We start from the raw sequence: 18673 nt of genomic DNA, 5'->3' as shown, positions 1-18673 counted from the left end.
ATCCTAACATACAAATAAATTCACACTCTTGTTATCTTCAAATGTTGAAATCACTTTGTCTATTTTGCTGTTTATCATTGTATTATCAGTCAGGGGTGTAACTGTTTTAAGTTATGTAACCTATTTCAGTTACTTTTTCAAGCATTTTATAACCTGTATTTTGGTTTAAAATATAGGTTAACTCAGGTAAGTTAGTCAAATAAAGCGTTTTGCTGTGCCACAAAGTGAACCTTTATAGTGAATTTAGTAGCAACTGTGGTTAATCATATTCTCTTTTAGTTGATCATGACTGATAAGCCATATGGGATGTTAAGAGTTGATAGGCTTTAATATCGTTTGCGTAAACCTTTATCAGCCTTGCGTACATAAAAAGTAACTGATTAAGCTGGAAAGATTAATAGTTCAAGGGATTTCCGGTATAATTGCTTGTGGTTCATTTCAAAATGGATGGTTTTGGCTCTGTGGGGCTTGTAATTTTTTATGTTAACTGTTACTATTATGATAAGTCTATTAAGCAATAGTACTCAATATGGGTTTATAATCTGCGATAACTTGAAACAGTTACACCCATGATGATTTTTTTTATGTTACTGTACATTAAACTCCTTTGATCTAATATGTTCAAAAAATGTGATAACATTGATATGTACAAAAAAGGGAGTAAGTTTAAAACAATTCTCAAAATAAGAATAATGTTGCTTTCATTACCCACTCTTTTGCCATGAACATTGTATCAGTTATAGCCAACTTCTCTTCAGCAGATATAAAAACAGCAGTGTCTTTTAAATGTTGAAAAAAAGTAAAAATTAAAATGGCAAAAAGAGTGCCTGACTGTCCAATTTCCGTTCATCGAAACTTGGCCCTAATTTCAAGGAGCATATTCTAAGAGTTTCTGGGGCGATTTGAATCTGGTTATTGGAACTTGGCCGAAGATCTTATGACCAAAACATTATCAGCAAGTTTGGGGATGATCGGATATGAAAATCTGCTTGGACTTTGAGAGCGGACAGGCTAAATTCGCAGTTTTCCAAGTAATTCAAGGGCCATATCAAGAGTGCCGGTGATAATTTTGTGGGTTATCGAATTTGGCCGAGATATTATGCCCACAAACATTGTCAGCAAGTTTGGCGAAGATCAGATGAAAACTGTTCAACTTAGAGTGCGGACATGCTTTGGACGCCGCCCGCCGCCATGGGTGTTCACATAATACACGCCACTCTTTCACAGACCGGCGTATAAAAAGGGAGAAAATCTAAATTATCATGATTCTAGAAAAAAAGAGTTAAAGTTCTTGTGCTCTTCACTTCAAAAACAGCCAGTCCAACAAACACATTGGCTGGTTGATTTTAATAATCTTTACCTTTAGATAGATGTACGAGAGGTATAGCACTGCCCCCTGCTGTGGTTCTTGTTATACTTGTAGAGTCTCGCTGGACCTTAGTGAGACTGCGATTCAGCTGTACCTAATTACAAAACAAAATACACTACGTTAAGGAGGCATATTCTCTTATCACTTTATAAAATCTTATTACCTAAAATCTTCAGGGGTCTGTATATTTTTGATTCATGTAAGCTATGCATAATAATGCTCGAATTACTGAAAAATAGTAAATTACCAATTATTTTGGATTTTTGTTTGTCATATATAATTATACGCTTATTTATAGTCACCACCAGTAACCCATATGGGCGACTCTTCAGAAGACTGTAGGTGGATAGTACATGTACAAGATTGTGAAGATACAGAAGACGCTCCAATTCCAGAAGCTTCCTGGTTCTTTAGCATGCCAGGTGTAAGCACCATTCACAGGACAGTTTATTATCCATTGTTAGTAATTTTTTGTTGGAGGAAAAGGGGATGAACTCACGACCAGGTTTTCGAGCCTGGACAGTGTTACCATGGGACCACTGGCCGTATGCTATTTATATTTTTGGATTACTTAATTAATCCAATTTTTATGCCTGCTGATAAATCACCAGGACTATATTTATCTGAGGACATTGCTTCTCTCTATATAGTATGTTCAAGATGCTGTCTTCATGTTTCAGTATACTGAATTAGTAACATGTATTAAGAAAAATTTATAATCAGTCAGTATTTTGATATCTATATTTATAGTTTATTATTAAATCTATAATTTATATTCCATTCATTGGTCTAATGTAGTCACATGGATCAATGATAAAAAAGTCAGTTACTGACTCGAAGGCGAAGCAAAAAACACAAGTATAGACTGCCAGCTGTGACGTCATCACGGTTTTGACGTCAATATCAATGTGACGTGGTATACAATAATTTACCACGAAAAAATATGACAAAGGCTGCGATACTTGTATTTTTAAAATGTATATACTATTGTGTAGGCTGGATTTATTAATAAATAAAACAATTGGTTGCTTTTATGTTCGGGTCATATGTGGATTTATCGACCTGATAAAGCGATATCAACCTGGGCTGCGCCCTCCGGTCGTATATCTTTTTTCAGGTCGTATATCCAATATCGACCTCACCAAAAGGCAATAATTGTATAGTATTACAATATCAAGTGAATGAAATGCTGATTAAATTCTTATAAAGAAAAGTTAACATAATTATACAATACCTGTGCATCAAACATCTGTTTATAAATCTTCCCGCTAGGAACAACTCTCATGGATTTCATTTCTGCCATTTTTTTGTATGTTTGGCTAATGTGACAGAACAATGGTTGTGTTTAGTCCTCTTATTTCCTGTTTATATTGACTGCCTATCTCAGTTATTGGCTAAAAACTTTCACATCTTTTTACATTAAATCTTTCACCTGAAAGTAGATGTAGTAAAACTGAATAGCAGCCAAATGAATGAACATAAAAATCAGGCTAAAATATATTAAGTAACAGATGTGAATGAGAGTGTTATCTGAAATCTTAGCGATTTCTTGACAGTCACCGTTTTATTTTTTTACTCATGAGTAAAAAGTATTCAAAATTCTGAGCACCAATCCATGCCTTATTATACTAAGAAAAACATTTAAGTTATAACTTTATTTATTTTAATTCATCAGTCCTGCGAAAAAAAACATTAAGGAATTGATAATAGCTACGAATATGGCGTACAAATTTCATTTAATTATTAATTACCAAATTTGGATCATATTTCTCGGGATTTAAAAAATTTTATTTAGATTCTACTTTGTTGCTGTCACTGACAAGGTATTTAAAACGATGAGGATAAAATCATGTGCAATTAAAAATTTGAAATCATCTCCCAGTTTTAAAGATAAAATATATAGTCTCCTCTTTGTAAATACCACTCTCAGTATTCATATTGATTACCGGTCCTCTAGCCAGCCCTGTAGGCATTGTCTAAAGGTCCAGCAACCAGACCTCTAGACTCTGGGTCTAGAAGTCAGGTTTCCGGATCCCTAGCCACTGCCATTTTTATTTTAATGTGAATAATACTATTTTCTTTATTAATACTTTTCAACTGTTGCCCTACTCGCCCACATGCTAATTTAAAAATAAACATTAATAGCTGCTGCTACTTGATCCTTTTTCCAGCACTCATACTTTGCTAACTTTAGTTTCCCTAGATCCATACGTCTCTGGTACTCCCCTCCCACATCAGTCAAAGCTAGCCAGTATCAGTATCTTTACAGAGAGACTGGCGGCGGTCCTATTAATTCTTCCATTCGTCTATTTTATCAGTAGCATACTGTCTGTTATCTTATACTTTTTATTACTGTAATATACTAAATTTCTTTACAACTGTTTCTCTGACAGCGCCGACAGGCATAATCGAAAATCGATTGTTGGTTGTAGGTGTAGATGTTCGGATCTAATAGGAAAGGCTAGGAATTACAGATGGGGCATATCTGAATTTCGTACATGCCACAAAATATCGATACATTTGCAACATCTAAATAACGAAAAGCTATTGACCTATTGTTTGCAGGTCATTTATGATTTTTCATAAAATAGCAGTGCATCATAAATTCACAAGTCCCTGTATTTTCTACAGATTTCTTATTTTTGGGTCATATTTATTTTATACAGTTTGATTCCAGAGTTTTCGACAATATTGTGAGTACGAGAAGATATTTCAACATGAATGATGTCCTGGGAATGTTCACTCTGTGTTTTGATTAAACCATTTACTGTGTAAAATTAAAATAATCCAATAAGTGAATTAACTACATTGTAAACGTTAAGTTTCGAACATTTATAGACTTAGCAAAGTGACAAAGTCCGCCATTTTGGCGTCGTTACCACAACAACATTACGGAATCTGTTTTAGACGAAATTTTATTTTGCAAGGTGCCCGCTGCAAATACAAGATACAAGAAACTTTATTTAACATTTCTTCATTCCGTATTTAGTCTTATACAGTTCTTGAATAATATATGTGCTGTTTCGTTTTCACATGTCTTGCTACTGTTTTTCAATTTTTTTTGTGATCTTATTCTTATCACATGCTTGTAATAAGCCTTGATATTGAATAAACATGCACCAAAAACGTCGGATATTGCATATAACAAGTAACATTAGCTAGAATTAAGCTATTTCCCGACAAAGAGTGGTAAAGTAATAGCAAACTATTTAAAAGCAGTTGGCATAAAAAGGTAAGGGAAGAAACCCTGTTACAGTAGATATTCTATTACTTTGCCGCTTTATCTTTATTTAAATATATTTACATTTAGGTCATAGCATAAAATATCACAGACTCTCTAGGAGAATAACCGTTAATAAATCTAATAACTCTGACATTTTATAATATTTACCGCTGTAATAAAATGTCTGTTTATATTACTTATACTATTGACCCTGGGTACCGTAAAATTACATTCACTATAGATCTTGTGTTATGTTTTACCCTGTCGCACCTAATTTAAATAAGGTGGACATTTGTTGTGAAATATTCTAAACATGTGATTTAATCTTAGTTGTGTAACTCTATTTCTAACATTTAACATGTTCAATTCAACAAAATCTTCACTTGTGATAGACTCACTAGGAGAATAACCTTTAATAAATCTAATAACCTTGTTTTGCATAATCTGTAGCTTGTGTTTAGGCCTTCATACCATGATGAATAAGAATAGTCAAAGTGGCACTGTATTAACGCCGAGCATAAAATCTTTCTTATATTAAAGTCTAAGCATCTACCCTGTCTGTAAAATAACATTTTCAGTTTTGTATTGACTTTGGATACAATATTCTGAAAAATGGTTTCCCCTGACAAATTATTGTCAATAAATAAACCTAGGTATTTTACTTGAGTTGAGCCCTTTATTGTATGACCGTTACAGCTAATACCCGGTTGAGTTTGTTTACTAAGTTTACGTTTGGGACCAAAGGAATATATTCTGTTTTCCCTAAATGTAATGATAACTTACTATCTACCTGCCATTCTGAACAACTTTCTAGCACTAGACCAAGTTTAGTTGATATGATTTCAGGGTCATTACAGCTAAACAAAATCATACTATCATCAGCATATAAAATCAGCTTACAATCGTTATCAATACTTGTTACCGTATAATAACAAAGCTAAGCAAATAAACATATGGTACATGCATTAAAAGAGATAGGAGTAAAAACATATAGATAAAAATTAGTAGTTGACAGTCGGGTATTGCGACAAGTGTATGAAAAAACCTAGTTTCCTAAGTAAAAGTACTTGTTTCCCAAACTACCGAAAGAAAGGTGTAGAATGGAAAAAGGGCCTGAGAGGGTCATACACAGTACCACACCCGCATCTACCATCTACCATATTATCACAAAATTAAAGTAGACATCGTCGTTTATATGACTGAAAAATTGTTGAAAAAGACGTTAAACCCGAACACACACACACACACACAAACACACACACACACACACACACACACACACACACACACAAAAATAGAGAAAAGTAGAAATTTCACAGGTCGCCCAACACGACAAAAAACGAAAATGTTGCAGGCTCGGTTTGATTGAGCCTGTTCATGGACGGTAGTGGAAATGCATGCTACCGTCCACGCCCTCTAGCCCCAGGTTGAGCAGAACTCAACATTTACACATGCTAAAAGTACAAAAAACAATTTAGAGACATCCGCAGATGTATTCAAACGGCGGTGAACATGCATTCTCATCAATCAGAGGTTCGTCAAAATCCCGAGACGAACATGGAACCTTCAATGATACACGTGCTGAGACGTGTAATTCCATGAAGAGCGGCGTTTGGTCCCCAGATAAAGTAAAGGGTTTGCCCCAAACGAGAAAACAATGGGCAGAACTAAACAAACTGGAATTTAGAAAGGGGATCGGAGGTTATGGAGCCTGCGTATCACAGGAACGGTCAAAAGACAAAATTAAAAAGCAGGCACCATATCCAAGGGGTGATTATACAATACCCAAGGCTATGAAAGCGGGAGTATTGGAACCACCCAGGCCGAAATGGTCAATGAGCAATTGGTTAAGTTGAAAAATATTGTAATCTATTAAATAGCTGCTGTAAAAATGTAAGACATATTTTGATAATTTAATTATCAATAGTCGGTTAAAAATGAAGACTTATTGTAAAAATTCTGTTTAAATTTGACTTCTCCTGGTTTCACCAGTTGTACGGCCAGTCCACACGCACTGAAACTCAACCAGGCGAGGGAAAAAGAGAAGAAAAAATCTATGAAATAAATAAATAAATAAAATAAAAACAAAAAAAGAAGCAGTATGGTGATGAGCGAAAATAGTTTATCATAACGAAAAACTATGCACAACATAATAGCTGGTAAAAAACAAAGATATAGCTGAAAGCGCAACTAAAAATAGCACAAACATAAAAAAAAGCCAAGCAGCGAAGAAAATAACGAAAGCAGCTATGAGCACATGGCGCATTTACATTTTGGAAACTGTCCAGGTGCGGACCAGCCTATTCCTGTGCAGTCCTTATATCATTAGGCAGGCTGTTAAACAATTCTTAAACCACGATATTGTAATTTTTCAAGCTTTTATGTATTTGATTTACTACAGAAGTGCCACACGAGCGAACAGTAATTGAAGTTGGACCGGATGAAGGATTTAAAAATGACCGATCTTGTTTAGGAATTAATCTTTGAAGGACATTTAACTTTGCGGCTTTGCGACATATAATGTTGGTGACCTGGCTGTCGAAGTTAAATAGGGAGTCTAGTGTAACACATAATAGTTTGACCTCGTCTTCACGTGTGATTTCGTTATTATTTAAGTTGAAAGATTTGAAGTCATTGTTTGATTTGTTGCCTATGCATATTGCTTGAAATTTATCTGTTCTGAGAGACCATATGCCTTGAGCTTAAGTAGTATTAAGTTATTAGGTAGGCAGTCAAACGCCTTGGATAGATCCATGAGAATGGCACCGACATATTTATTTTTATCTAGGGCCTTTTCCCAATCTTCAACCAAGCGAAGAAGTGTAGTTTGACAGCCAAAGGGTGGTCTTAATGTTGCAAGGAAGGGTTGGAAGATATTACTAAAGTGGGCATTTAACTGGTTGCATTTCTCTTTCATATAGTTTTGACATAGTGGGAAGGATACTCACTGGCCTATAGTTCTTTTGGACAAAGGGAACATCTCTTTTATAGATAGGGGTAACCTGTGCTTATTTTAATTTGGATGGGAATTGACCTTTGTTTAGGATTGAATTATGAGCGATAACAGTTATAGGAGGGGTAATACTTTGGGACCCAGCTTTGATCTTTTTGGCGGTATGACCGTTCACTCCTGTTCTTTTTGATTGATTGAATTCTACATAACGACGTATTAACAGGTCGTAAGTGAATAAAGTAGATTCTCTACGCTTGAGATAACTAAAAAACTGCATGCTTTGTTTCACAGATTTCTAAAACCGAATAATAAAAGGTCGTATCTGCTACTTACGACCTCTTTACTATACAATCGCTGTATCCAAAATCACATAATATATGCAATATTAAAATTAAAGTTGAAAGTGGCAGATACGACCTTTTTCTTTTATACATTTTACAAGAAATGCCCCCCAAAATGGGTTGCAAGTAAGAGATAAGACCTTATATTGTTAACAAAATGTTATTTTTGGTTCAAGAACAGACTCACACAATTATGATTTTATGTTCAAGTTACAGCCCTTTCAATGCAGTTTCCGAAAATGTATAGGTCGTAAAAAGGTCAATGTATGGTAGAAGAGAAAGTACGAGTAGTTAAATAGATGTATGAGTAGACACCGTAGAAAGATGGAATAAGTCGAAGATAGAAATGAATAAAAGAAGAAAGAAGAAATGAAACTCTCTCAGGATCGCTAATAGAATCTCATACTTTTGGATATGTATGTATGTATAAATAGATGTATGAGTAGACACCGTAGAAAGATGGAATAAGTCGAAGATAGAAATGAATAAAAGAAGAAAGAAGAAATGAAACTCTCTCAGGATTACTAAAAGAATCTCATACTTTTGGATATGTATGTATGTATGTCTGCATATGAGTAAATATTATCATGTTATCCTGATCAGAATTGTAGCGATTATCGCCTGAATCAGGAACAAGAGAAGATAGATAAGCCAGAGTCAGATGATATTTCATTTTGAAGAACATGATAAAAAAAGTCATTGTTTATATCGTTTGTCTGAATATGTTTTCCCAATATATTTCTCTCTTCAGGTTTTCCAAGGAAACAACCTTTGTAGCTCCAGAGACAATGCGAGCACATTCGTTTTGAATTTTGTCAAGTTGATCCATTTTATTCATGATACATTTGCTCCACACTATGACAACATATTCGAGTATCGATCTTATTAAAAAAAAAATATATGCGGTTTCAAGTGAGACTTTCAATGTACACATTATGTTTACCCTCTTGCGTGCTTTTTCTACAATGCAGTTCTCAATGTAGTTGAGAACAGTCCATTAACAGGAATACCGCAAGTTGATACAGTACTAGAGATCAATCAAAGACACCTTGAATTTAACTATACACCTGTATGACATAAGTTAAAAGGAACAATGGAGTAACTTTATGGTTATAAACTTAGTGATAAGTCATTTCATTGTAATGTCAATTTTGCATGGTAACTGCTGAGGAGCTTTTTCTTGTTTTTTTTCTTCTTATAAATGATGTATGGTATGGTACAAATAACAAGGTATCTAAATTTCAGCTTATATAGTGGATCTGAATTTATTTTGTTAGACATAAAACATTTTCTGTTGTTATACAATATGCATGTATCTGAAAACTTTTTTTCACTAAGATAAGGGATTAAATATTTATCAATGGCTTGGTAGGTAGGACTATCTGCAAGAGCGGCTACGTAGAAATTAAATAGGCAGTTTCTGAAAATCTTAATTAACAAGCTTCAAAATAATCAAATCAAGACTTAAGTATTATACTCTGTCTTAAATATCATATTTAAGCAACATGCATTAATTTTTTAATCGTTTAGCAAACTTAAAATTTTTAGGTACTATCTCCACACCAAAATGCTAATATTCGAATATCTCAGGAAAATTCTGGTTAAACATTCGGAGAGTAGGATGAAGTAAAAAAATATCTTTCTTGAAATTAAGACAGCTTATTAATTGGAGGGGTTAAATGTAACTAGCCATTTTTATACTTCTAGACTATTATCAAGAGCTTTACAAAGAGTATCGTATGTGAAAACATATTAATTAAGTGCGGAGTCGCCTGGAATAAAACCAGATTGTACGAGGGTCATGTAGACGGTCAAAAACATGCTTGAAAATGATGCGTTCAAAAACCTTTTCAATAATAGTTAAGAGAGATTGGCATATAGATATTAGGAAGAGTTGCATCATCTTTATAGAAGACTGCGAAAACATTGCTTTTCGTAAATGTGACAAAAAACATTGTTGTAAACACTAACTATTTTATCTAATCAGCTAGTGCCTTTTTAAAGAAACAATTTGTCCAAAACAGTGATTTGTCGTTGAATAAAATAATTGTTTGGAATTACATGCAAAGGAATTATATCACGAGGGCGCAGTCCACGTGATATTATAACACGCATGTAAACGACAATGACTGTACCTAAGAGAAATCACTGTTTGAGATCTTTTATTTCGATTCTAAATTTCTAACACGTTATCAATGATTATTATGTACATTTATGTACATCCTTGACGGCATCCACCAAATATTTGCCATGGTACATTATTAGTCATATTTTGATTATTTAACATCAGTTGCCGGCATAAATTTTGTTTGAAGAAATATTCGAAGAAACATTTTTCAAAATGGCGGATTTCCTGAAAAAAAAAAACAAAAACAAAAACAAACAAGAAATATCTTTAAAAATGATGGTCGGCGAACTGTAATAAGGAAAGAAGTTTATGAATTTTTCATCTAACATTCATCTTTCATCTAATATTTTTTCAAATTGCAAAACTAAACACCGCACTTTAACAATTTAAATGGTTCTCTTTTAATTTTTCGCAAAGGTTTCGTAGGGTTGCAATTTTGTTTCGTTTGTCCTTAGACGAATAATTACAGCAGTAGTTTGATGAAGATTCATGAAGCGGTTCATGAGAAGAGGTCATTAAACGTGTTTATATTTTTAGCTAAATTGGTCCCTATCCCCATTTGTAACAAAATAGCAGGAGACCTTACGATATTGTTACACATCATGTTTGTTAAAAATCCATTAAATTTTAGTGGTTAATGCGAAGAAAGGCATATCTACTTTTAGCTAAAGTGGTCCTTAATAGGGCCCAAGTTCCTATATAAATAAATTTGAAAGAGGACCTTATAATGATGCTCCAGACCAAGTATGACAAAGATCCATTAAGCTGTTCACGAGACGCTGTATAAAGGCATTTCTAGTTTTAGCTCTAGCAGCCCCTAAAAGGGGTCAAATGTCACAGCTGAACAAAGTTGGCTGCGGGCTTAATAAAGATGTACAAATCAAGTTTGATTAGAATACATGAGAAAAAAATCAATTAAAGGATTTTTTATTTATTTTTTTTATTTATTTCTAAAATAGGCCAGCTGATCCCGCTTTAACAAATGCATATTCGCTATTCATGAATCTTTGGACAATGACGTCACACCTATAAAAAAGTGAAGGTCAAGCAAAACATACAATTGTAATTATTTCAATATTTCTGTTTCATAAGCAAAGTTTGACTGTAGTCATATCACATAGATAAACTGTATGCAGCATACCTTTATTACAGTGTAATGAGATTCAGTCATTATATAGCATATATATAATGAAACAGATTTCAACTGAGTTCAATATTTGCATACCATACTAAAGAAAAATATTCATATATAATAAATCAGTTAAATAATTTATAACAAATATATCAAAGGAAACAAGTACTCATTTTAATATGCAATCTGAATAAGTCACAAAAGCAAGAACCCTTTTCATATACAGACGACCATTGTAACAAGGAAAATCTTTTAAAAAGCACTTCTCTACATAAAAGACTCTTATCACACCCTTATTCATGTGATACGCAGACCGTATTCAGCTCTTTCTTTAATTTGATATATGTTGTATTTGAACAGGTTTTTATCATATTTATTAAACTTACTTATCATTTTGAGATATATCAATATTCTTGCTAAATATACTGAGCCAAAGTTAGCTTTAAAACTGTGAACAGCGTCGTTTAGGATAAACACTTTGTCTACATTTCACTCAGCGTAGCACAATCAACAGAGTGAAAGAAATTGACACTCTCGTCCAATCAGGCAGAGTGTTGCATAAATCTTCCATTTTGATAAATTATCTATAATGCGTTATCAAGCAGTTTGATTTGCAGTTTGAAGTCACGTGGCATAGGTAACGAAAACGAATTTAGACGGCGTCGCCGAAAAACGCTCGTACATCCTTAAGTTATTAACATCTTAAAGTGATCGCCATTGATCCGACTTACCCGGTATTCCAAACCCGTCAACATTAAATCGCCCCTATTGGATGTACGCAAGTATTGAGTGTACTATATACTGACTAAAGGTTAGGGTTAGGTATAACATAGGTTGAATAGTGTACATTCAGTGCGTGCGTACCCTTACGGAAATATTATAGTTTGCCGCGAACACTTGCTGCGATCATGCCGCGAATATCCGGCGAACATGCCGCGAACACTTTTGATACAATTGGTATAATTGTTCGCGGGATGTTCGTTTGTTGTTCACTTTTCACATGCAAATTAGTTTTGCCGCGAACAAGTTGCCGCGAACTTCCCGCGAACAAGTAGCTGTGAACTTCCCGCGAATAAGTTACTGCGATCATCCCGCGAACTAGTTGCTGCGAACATCCCGCGAATTAGTTGCTGCGAACATCCCGCGAACTAGCTGAAAATCATCTCTACAGAAATTGTGTACAAAAAGCATGTACAGAAAAAGTGCAAAAACAAATAAATTAGTAGGAATCAGGGATATAAATTTATTGAATAAATTTGAACGCTGAGTTTGTAACAAATTCAAATTGTCAATGTCTGAACTTTTTCATATCATATCTGGAGCATTTTAAACAAAGTTTTAATGATAAAATATGTTGGAATTTTAACTGTTACTTGTCATTTCAATAACAGTGTCTGAGTGCATGTATTCACTTCATCCCAATGTTTTTCTTCGCACTGCTTATAAGTTATATGTATCTCTACAAATCTGTCATAGTTTTACATGTTAATTATCCGACTTATGAAGCTTAGAAATTGTCAAAATAAGCTACATTTGTAGTTTTATATTTCTTTTTAGATAATCTGATACAGCTCTGCAAAAGGTTAAGCATATCTATTTCATTTTTAAAATTCCTTATGTTTACTGAGATATAGGAGTATAGATACTAAACATAAATTTTCTGACTTATCACAAAAAAGTATTATATTCCTATCAGCCTCTAAGAATCACTTATGAAAACTGTCTGTAATGCACACAGATTTCCTTCTAAACATGTCCAGAATATCTGGTTGTAATTAACTTATCAGACTCATACAATGACCTTACAAATAATGTTACAAATTAATTGACTTACAATTACCTGCCCTTATAAAAGCTCTTCAGTAACAGTTTACCAAAAGATGATAATCTTCTAAGTTCTTCTCGCGAACATGCCGCGATCATTGGTCTTCCTGCGAATATCCCACGAACTGAACGAGTATCAAACCAATCGCGGCATGATCGCGGTAGCAGCGAATATCCTGCGAATACTTCTTGCGAATAGGTATGTTCGCGGCATGTTTGCAGCATATTCGAGGCATGTTCGCAGCTTTTTGACCATTTCGTAAGGGTACACTCAACGCGGGAGATTTAATGCCGACCGTTCCGGTTTGCACCTCTTTTGTGTATATGGTAGATAGAAAGTGTAAACAAAAGAATCAACTATTTCAGGCAGAATTTGATAACGGATACTTTAAGAACCTATGATTAAGCATATTAATCTATGGACATACTTGCGTAATAACTCCATTCTTTTTTCTCTTCATAGAATCGCTGTTTCATTTTAATACATCCAGATATTTTTTTAACTTAATAGATTCTACTAGACATTGTTTACAATTCTAGTTGTGTACAATGTGTCACAAATTTCGTTGAGTTGTCACTAATACAAATGTATGTAATTTCAATGCAAGAAATCGGGATCAAAGGTGTTCGAACCATGAAAGAGTATCTCAGTCACAATGAACATAAAGGCATACTTTTATTTTTTGTAGATTTTCTTGAAATGCTAATGAAATGCCCACTTGCCTCGACTGTGCTAAAGTGACAATTTGAAAGTAAACCTTGAAGCTGGGTACGAGAACATGTTCAAAATTACACAGAAAAATGCTATGAATTTGTGTGATAAAACTCACTTTTGCAAACCTAGTCAGCTAGTTTCATATTGAATCTTAAAACAGACAGGAAATGACCATGTATTCTGCTATTTTTCTTCTATGCTTCAATTTGTATGGAGCAGAAGAAAGATCATCTGCTTTAAGACTTTTTCAAATATAAAAACGGACAGAATGAAGTTCGATTTCTGCTTACGACCACATAGAGTGACATACATGCTACAGGTATCGGACAATCAGAACATGCCGCCTCTGTTAAGTCGTAGTCTGCTATCATAAGGGTGTATAATTATGGTGTCGGTAGACAGGCAAATAGCAAATGTATTTCACAGGAGGATGACTGCATGTTGTCAGCAAATGACCCCTATAGATTTAGAAAGCATTACAGTAACTACAAAATACAATACAACAGTGAACTTGAGGCTGAAAATTGATTCAGATTATTGTCCATGACCTGTAGCTGCATCTTGCAGATCTGAGGATTATGAGGTCATAGGTCAAAGTCACAGTGACCCCGAGACTGAATACGCCTTTCGATTGCTTTGGCACAGAAATGTCAAACTTCATACGATGATTATCAATATGGGGAGACTCCTGTGGCCCACGGTCATCAAACTTCACAGTACAGTTACTTGCATTGAGGACATGTCTTATATTATTTCGGTGACAGGAAGGTCAATTTTAAAAATGACTTTGAAACTAAAAAAGGTTTGGAGACTATTTTAGTTTCAAAGTCATTTTTAAAATTGACCTTCCTGTCACCGAAATAATAAAAGACATATATAATATAATATAATATAATATAATATAATATAATATAAGGTTTGGAGACCATTTTGGCTAACGGCCATTAGACTTCATAGCATGATCGTCTATGATTAGTAGATGACCCCTATTGTTTGGGATCATTAAGTGAAATGTCAAGCATCTTGCCACTTCAGTCTGAAAATTACACAACATCATGGAAGCATATGTGTTCTACAAACAACTCTTTTTCTACATACAGTATTGTCAATTCAACGTCCGATGATTGAATTTAATGTCGGTTTTGAAACATTGCTATTTTGTTTGTGTATACTTTTGTCACTGATGCCATATCTAATACTGGTAGCATGGCGCGTGCAACCTCACGGAAAGAGTAGGTTAAAAAGTCTAAATAGATTTTGAAGAATCTATTACATAGCGTAGTGTATTAATTTTGCTTGTAATTCACACATAATTCATTTTAAATAATCAAAATAAACTTCTTGCGTCAACTCCTTAAAGAAATAATCAGAGCATCATTTTTCTGAATCCTTATAAAATTACACCAATTTTCTTTCTTTCTATCATGTCGATTGGCATATCACTTAAACTCATGACGAACGAAAAGCTTGCCTATGCAATGACCAACAGAAAATTGTAATACCTTTAATGATTTCTTTGTTCTTGTAGCCAAAAACATAGGTACAGACTGAAAGTACATGCATAATCAAAATTGAGGAAAACACGTCTTACATATCAGAATTAGTGGGGTTTTTTTTCAAATTATGAATAAAACTTTTATTGGAAGCAGACTGATAAATCATGTGCAAAAAACCCAGTTGACTAATGAAATATCATCAAGACTTGTTAACCTAGCACTAACATCTATGGTAAAGCCTGTCTGCTTCATGTGCTTTTAGACCAGAATACGGAAGCCATAGTCAGTGCACTTTTGAATTAATAGTGTGTTGCTTCCATTCCTATGGACTTATCCAAAGCATGTGACTGTGTGCTACTAAAACTGAAATATCATGGATTGTCAGAGTGCTTTAGATCTAATAGAATGTTACACAATGTGTAAAACCATGATTTGTTTTCTAGTAAAATCCAGGATATTGTTAAAGGACTACTCAAAGGTTTCTTTTAGTTTCAATGATATTTTTCACCCCAGGAAAGCAGCTTTTTCATAATTATGTTGATGACAACATTCTTTCTGCACAGATCATAACATAAAAAGCTGCAAATTACCTCTTTGATTAAATGGTTTTCAAATCCGGTAATCAGATAGAGATTTCTAACAAATGGCCATTGGAAAAATGACTCGAAAGTGTATGCAAAAATATTCCGAATAAAGTGTGATCAGAATATAAACTGTAAACTGCAATGTATTTATTTCAAACAATCCAGTCAATTAAATTTTAATGCAAACTGATAAATTCATACAAACTTGGAAAACTAAATTTCTTTTACTTTTTCATTTTCTCGAACTCTTAATTGCTCCCCCTTACAAAGCACTGAGAGGCCGAGTTGAGAAACAAAGGGCTTATATTCATTTACAGTGATACTATACTTCAGGCTGTGACAGTTAACCATTACAATGTAAGATGCCAACGTGAAAAGTCAGAAAATTAAGAGCTATAGCCTTAGAATTATAATTGCATTACCTTATGCATAGTAAAAACAGTAATTACTCTTTTTGGTAAACAAATACGGATAATAATCGTCTTTATCGTGTTTTCGCATCGCTTGTCTTGTATTGTTTGTCTTATCGCGCAGTCGCCGGGCGGAGGTACGAAGCAACGGTTGATAGTATTTATTAACTTGACTAAATGAACGTTGATTTTTTTTATTTTATTGTACAAGAACTATTTAGTTAGTACGGAAGCCTATTAGGGACATTTTGTCTTAGTTTTTATGCATAACCTCGTATGTATGACATATTATATGTTACGTATTATCAGTTACCTCTTACATGTTACGTATTACCTCTTAGGTGTTATATCTTGTGTGTTACTTATCAAAAGTTAGGTTTGCCTAGTTCTCAATAGGGAAACAAAATTTGCGGACGTTAACCATTATTGGTTGTGGCACTTTACCCCTTTTGGTGACCACTAGAGCTAAAACTAGAAAAAAGCTTTAAACGACTTATGCTATGAACAGCATGATGGATCTTGATCAAACTTGGTCTGTATCACCATTATAAGGTAATTTCCAAATTTGTTTCAAAACGCGCAATGGTCCCCTTGTAGGGTCCTCTAGAGCTAAACACAGAAATACCTTTTAACATTTTTTTCATGAAGTTATTTGCTGAATTTTCATTAAACTCTGTCTGTAGTTTAAACACGAGGCATTTGATCCCTTTCTGAAGCCATTAGAGACAGAAATAGAAGTACCTTGAAACAACTTTTTCTGATGACCACTTGCTTATCATCACAGTATACATATGTAGGCACGACTACATAACTAGGACAAGGTCTTTAGCTCAGTTATGGCGTTTTTTTTTATTTTGGCATAGAAATTAGTTACGTTTCGCATACAATTCCATATTTTGTCTAAAATGTTTGATATATAACTTCGAAACTTTGAACACTTGCTTACCATCATGGCCACACATTGCCATATAGTGCAAGATATATCCAGATCCACAAATACAGGTAGATTGTTTGTCTTATCTATTTTTTATCTTTTGTCAGAAAAGTCTCTGTTAATATTTTGAAACCATACTTCCCCCATTTCTTCGAATAGTCGAGTGCGCTGTCAACCGACAGCTTTTGTTTCTTGTTGTTTTATGGGAGACCTAAAATTGTTCTTGTCAGTACGTCTGTCCGAATATATGTCATGTATTTCTCAAAAAGTATTTAACCCAGAGTCACCAGACCTAGGATTGTTGGTTTGAGTTTACAAAGCCAGACCATGGCCATGACTTAGTTAAAATATACTTATTGTAAAAGGAAGTCGGGTTTTGGCTGTTCCTAAAAATAGAAAATGGCTTAAACTGGCGCAAATGGGCATATGCAGTATTATGTATTTCATTACTGCCCATAAACAGACCCGTTAAAACCCATTTCATATTTCCTAGTGATTCATTTCAGTTTGTTGTCTTGCAGGATTATACATTTCATTACTGCCCATAAACAGACTAGATAAACCCATTTCTTATTTTCTGTTTGTTTGTATTGCTGCATTATATATTTCATTACAGATCTTGTGCGTCGTCTTTTGTTAACTGCGCAGTTAGTAATCTCTGAACTAACTTATGTCTGTAACTTAACACTATATTTATACAAACTATATACTTTATTTATCATAAAGTACGATAGCCACAATAGAGAGTATATAAGTCCTTAGACATAAGATGAAATACCTAATTCCTAATACCTTTGACATAAGATGAAATACCTAATGCCTAATACCTTAGACATAAGATGTAAGATGAAATACCTAATGCAAAATTATGTACATTTTATATATGCAAGAGCTGATAAATAAGACTTTAGTAGGAATTCGCAGTTCGCGCCACACTAAGGACTGAAGTTTTCTTCCAGCGTATTTATAACTTCACCAGTATTAAAAGCTATTTAACACCTTACACCAACATTTAAAAACAAAACATATATCACTTCGGCAGTTTAGTGTCCCTTTTTCAGCTAAGAATTTCGATGAAAATATTCTTAAAGCGTACGTGCGATTTTAGCTACAAATCAATGTTCTGCGTAAACCCAAGTTAAATTTACATAAAACTTCCCTGAGGCAAAGGAATTGATTCAAACGTCATAGAAGTGTCCGCTAACCAGATCTGTATCATATCCAATAGTATCTTTATTTTCACAGATGCAATGAAAACTGATATGATGAAATGAAAGATATTTTCATTATGTTAATAAGTGATTAAATCAAACTTTTCTTCAACAAGTGTTAATAGCTCTCTATATAGCATCTTGTACATGTATGGAAATTTGAACACTATAGGTTTGAGCAGTCGTACTAGACATTCTGAGTCTTGGCTATATATCTTCCTATGAGAACCACACATTTCACAGCATATATTGACATCTTCTTAGTGTACTTTTTTGCCAAAATCATACCGATCAAATACTTTGGTAACAAAGTACATTAGATCAGGCTTTCCATGCGCAATGTAGATTCCAGT

At 34.0% G+C, this 18673-nt stretch overlaps 1 protein-coding gene across 1 annotated transcript in view; it reads right to left on the bottom strand.

The window, feature by feature from the left end:
- Window positions 1–2795, bottom strand: part of LOC123548415 (coiled-coil domain-containing protein 180-like) — a 70809-nt gene extending 68014 nt beyond the window's left edge. The window contains exons 1-2 of the mRNA XM_053524129.1: window positions 2604–2795; window positions 1361–1463 (exon numbers count right to left, since the gene is read on the bottom strand). Of these exons, the coding sequence (XP_053380104.1) occupies window positions 1361–1463; window positions 2604–2672 (172 nt within the window). The 5' untranslated portion in view covers window positions 2673–2795. The remainder of the gene's footprint in view (window positions 1–1360; window positions 1464–2603) is intronic.
- Between the last annotated feature and the right edge of the window lie 15878 nt (window positions 2796–18673).

The sequence above is a fragment of the Mercenaria mercenaria genome, chromosome 15 (genome assembly GCF_021730395.1).
Source record: "Mercenaria mercenaria strain notata chromosome 15, MADL_Memer_1, whole genome shotgun sequence".
In the NCBI taxonomy this organism is placed as follows: Eukaryota; Metazoa; Mollusca; class Bivalvia; order Venerida; family Veneridae; genus Mercenaria; species Mercenaria mercenaria.
The sequence above is the reverse complement of the archived record's forward strand: the minus strand, read 5'-3'. Positions and strand labels throughout refer to the sequence as shown.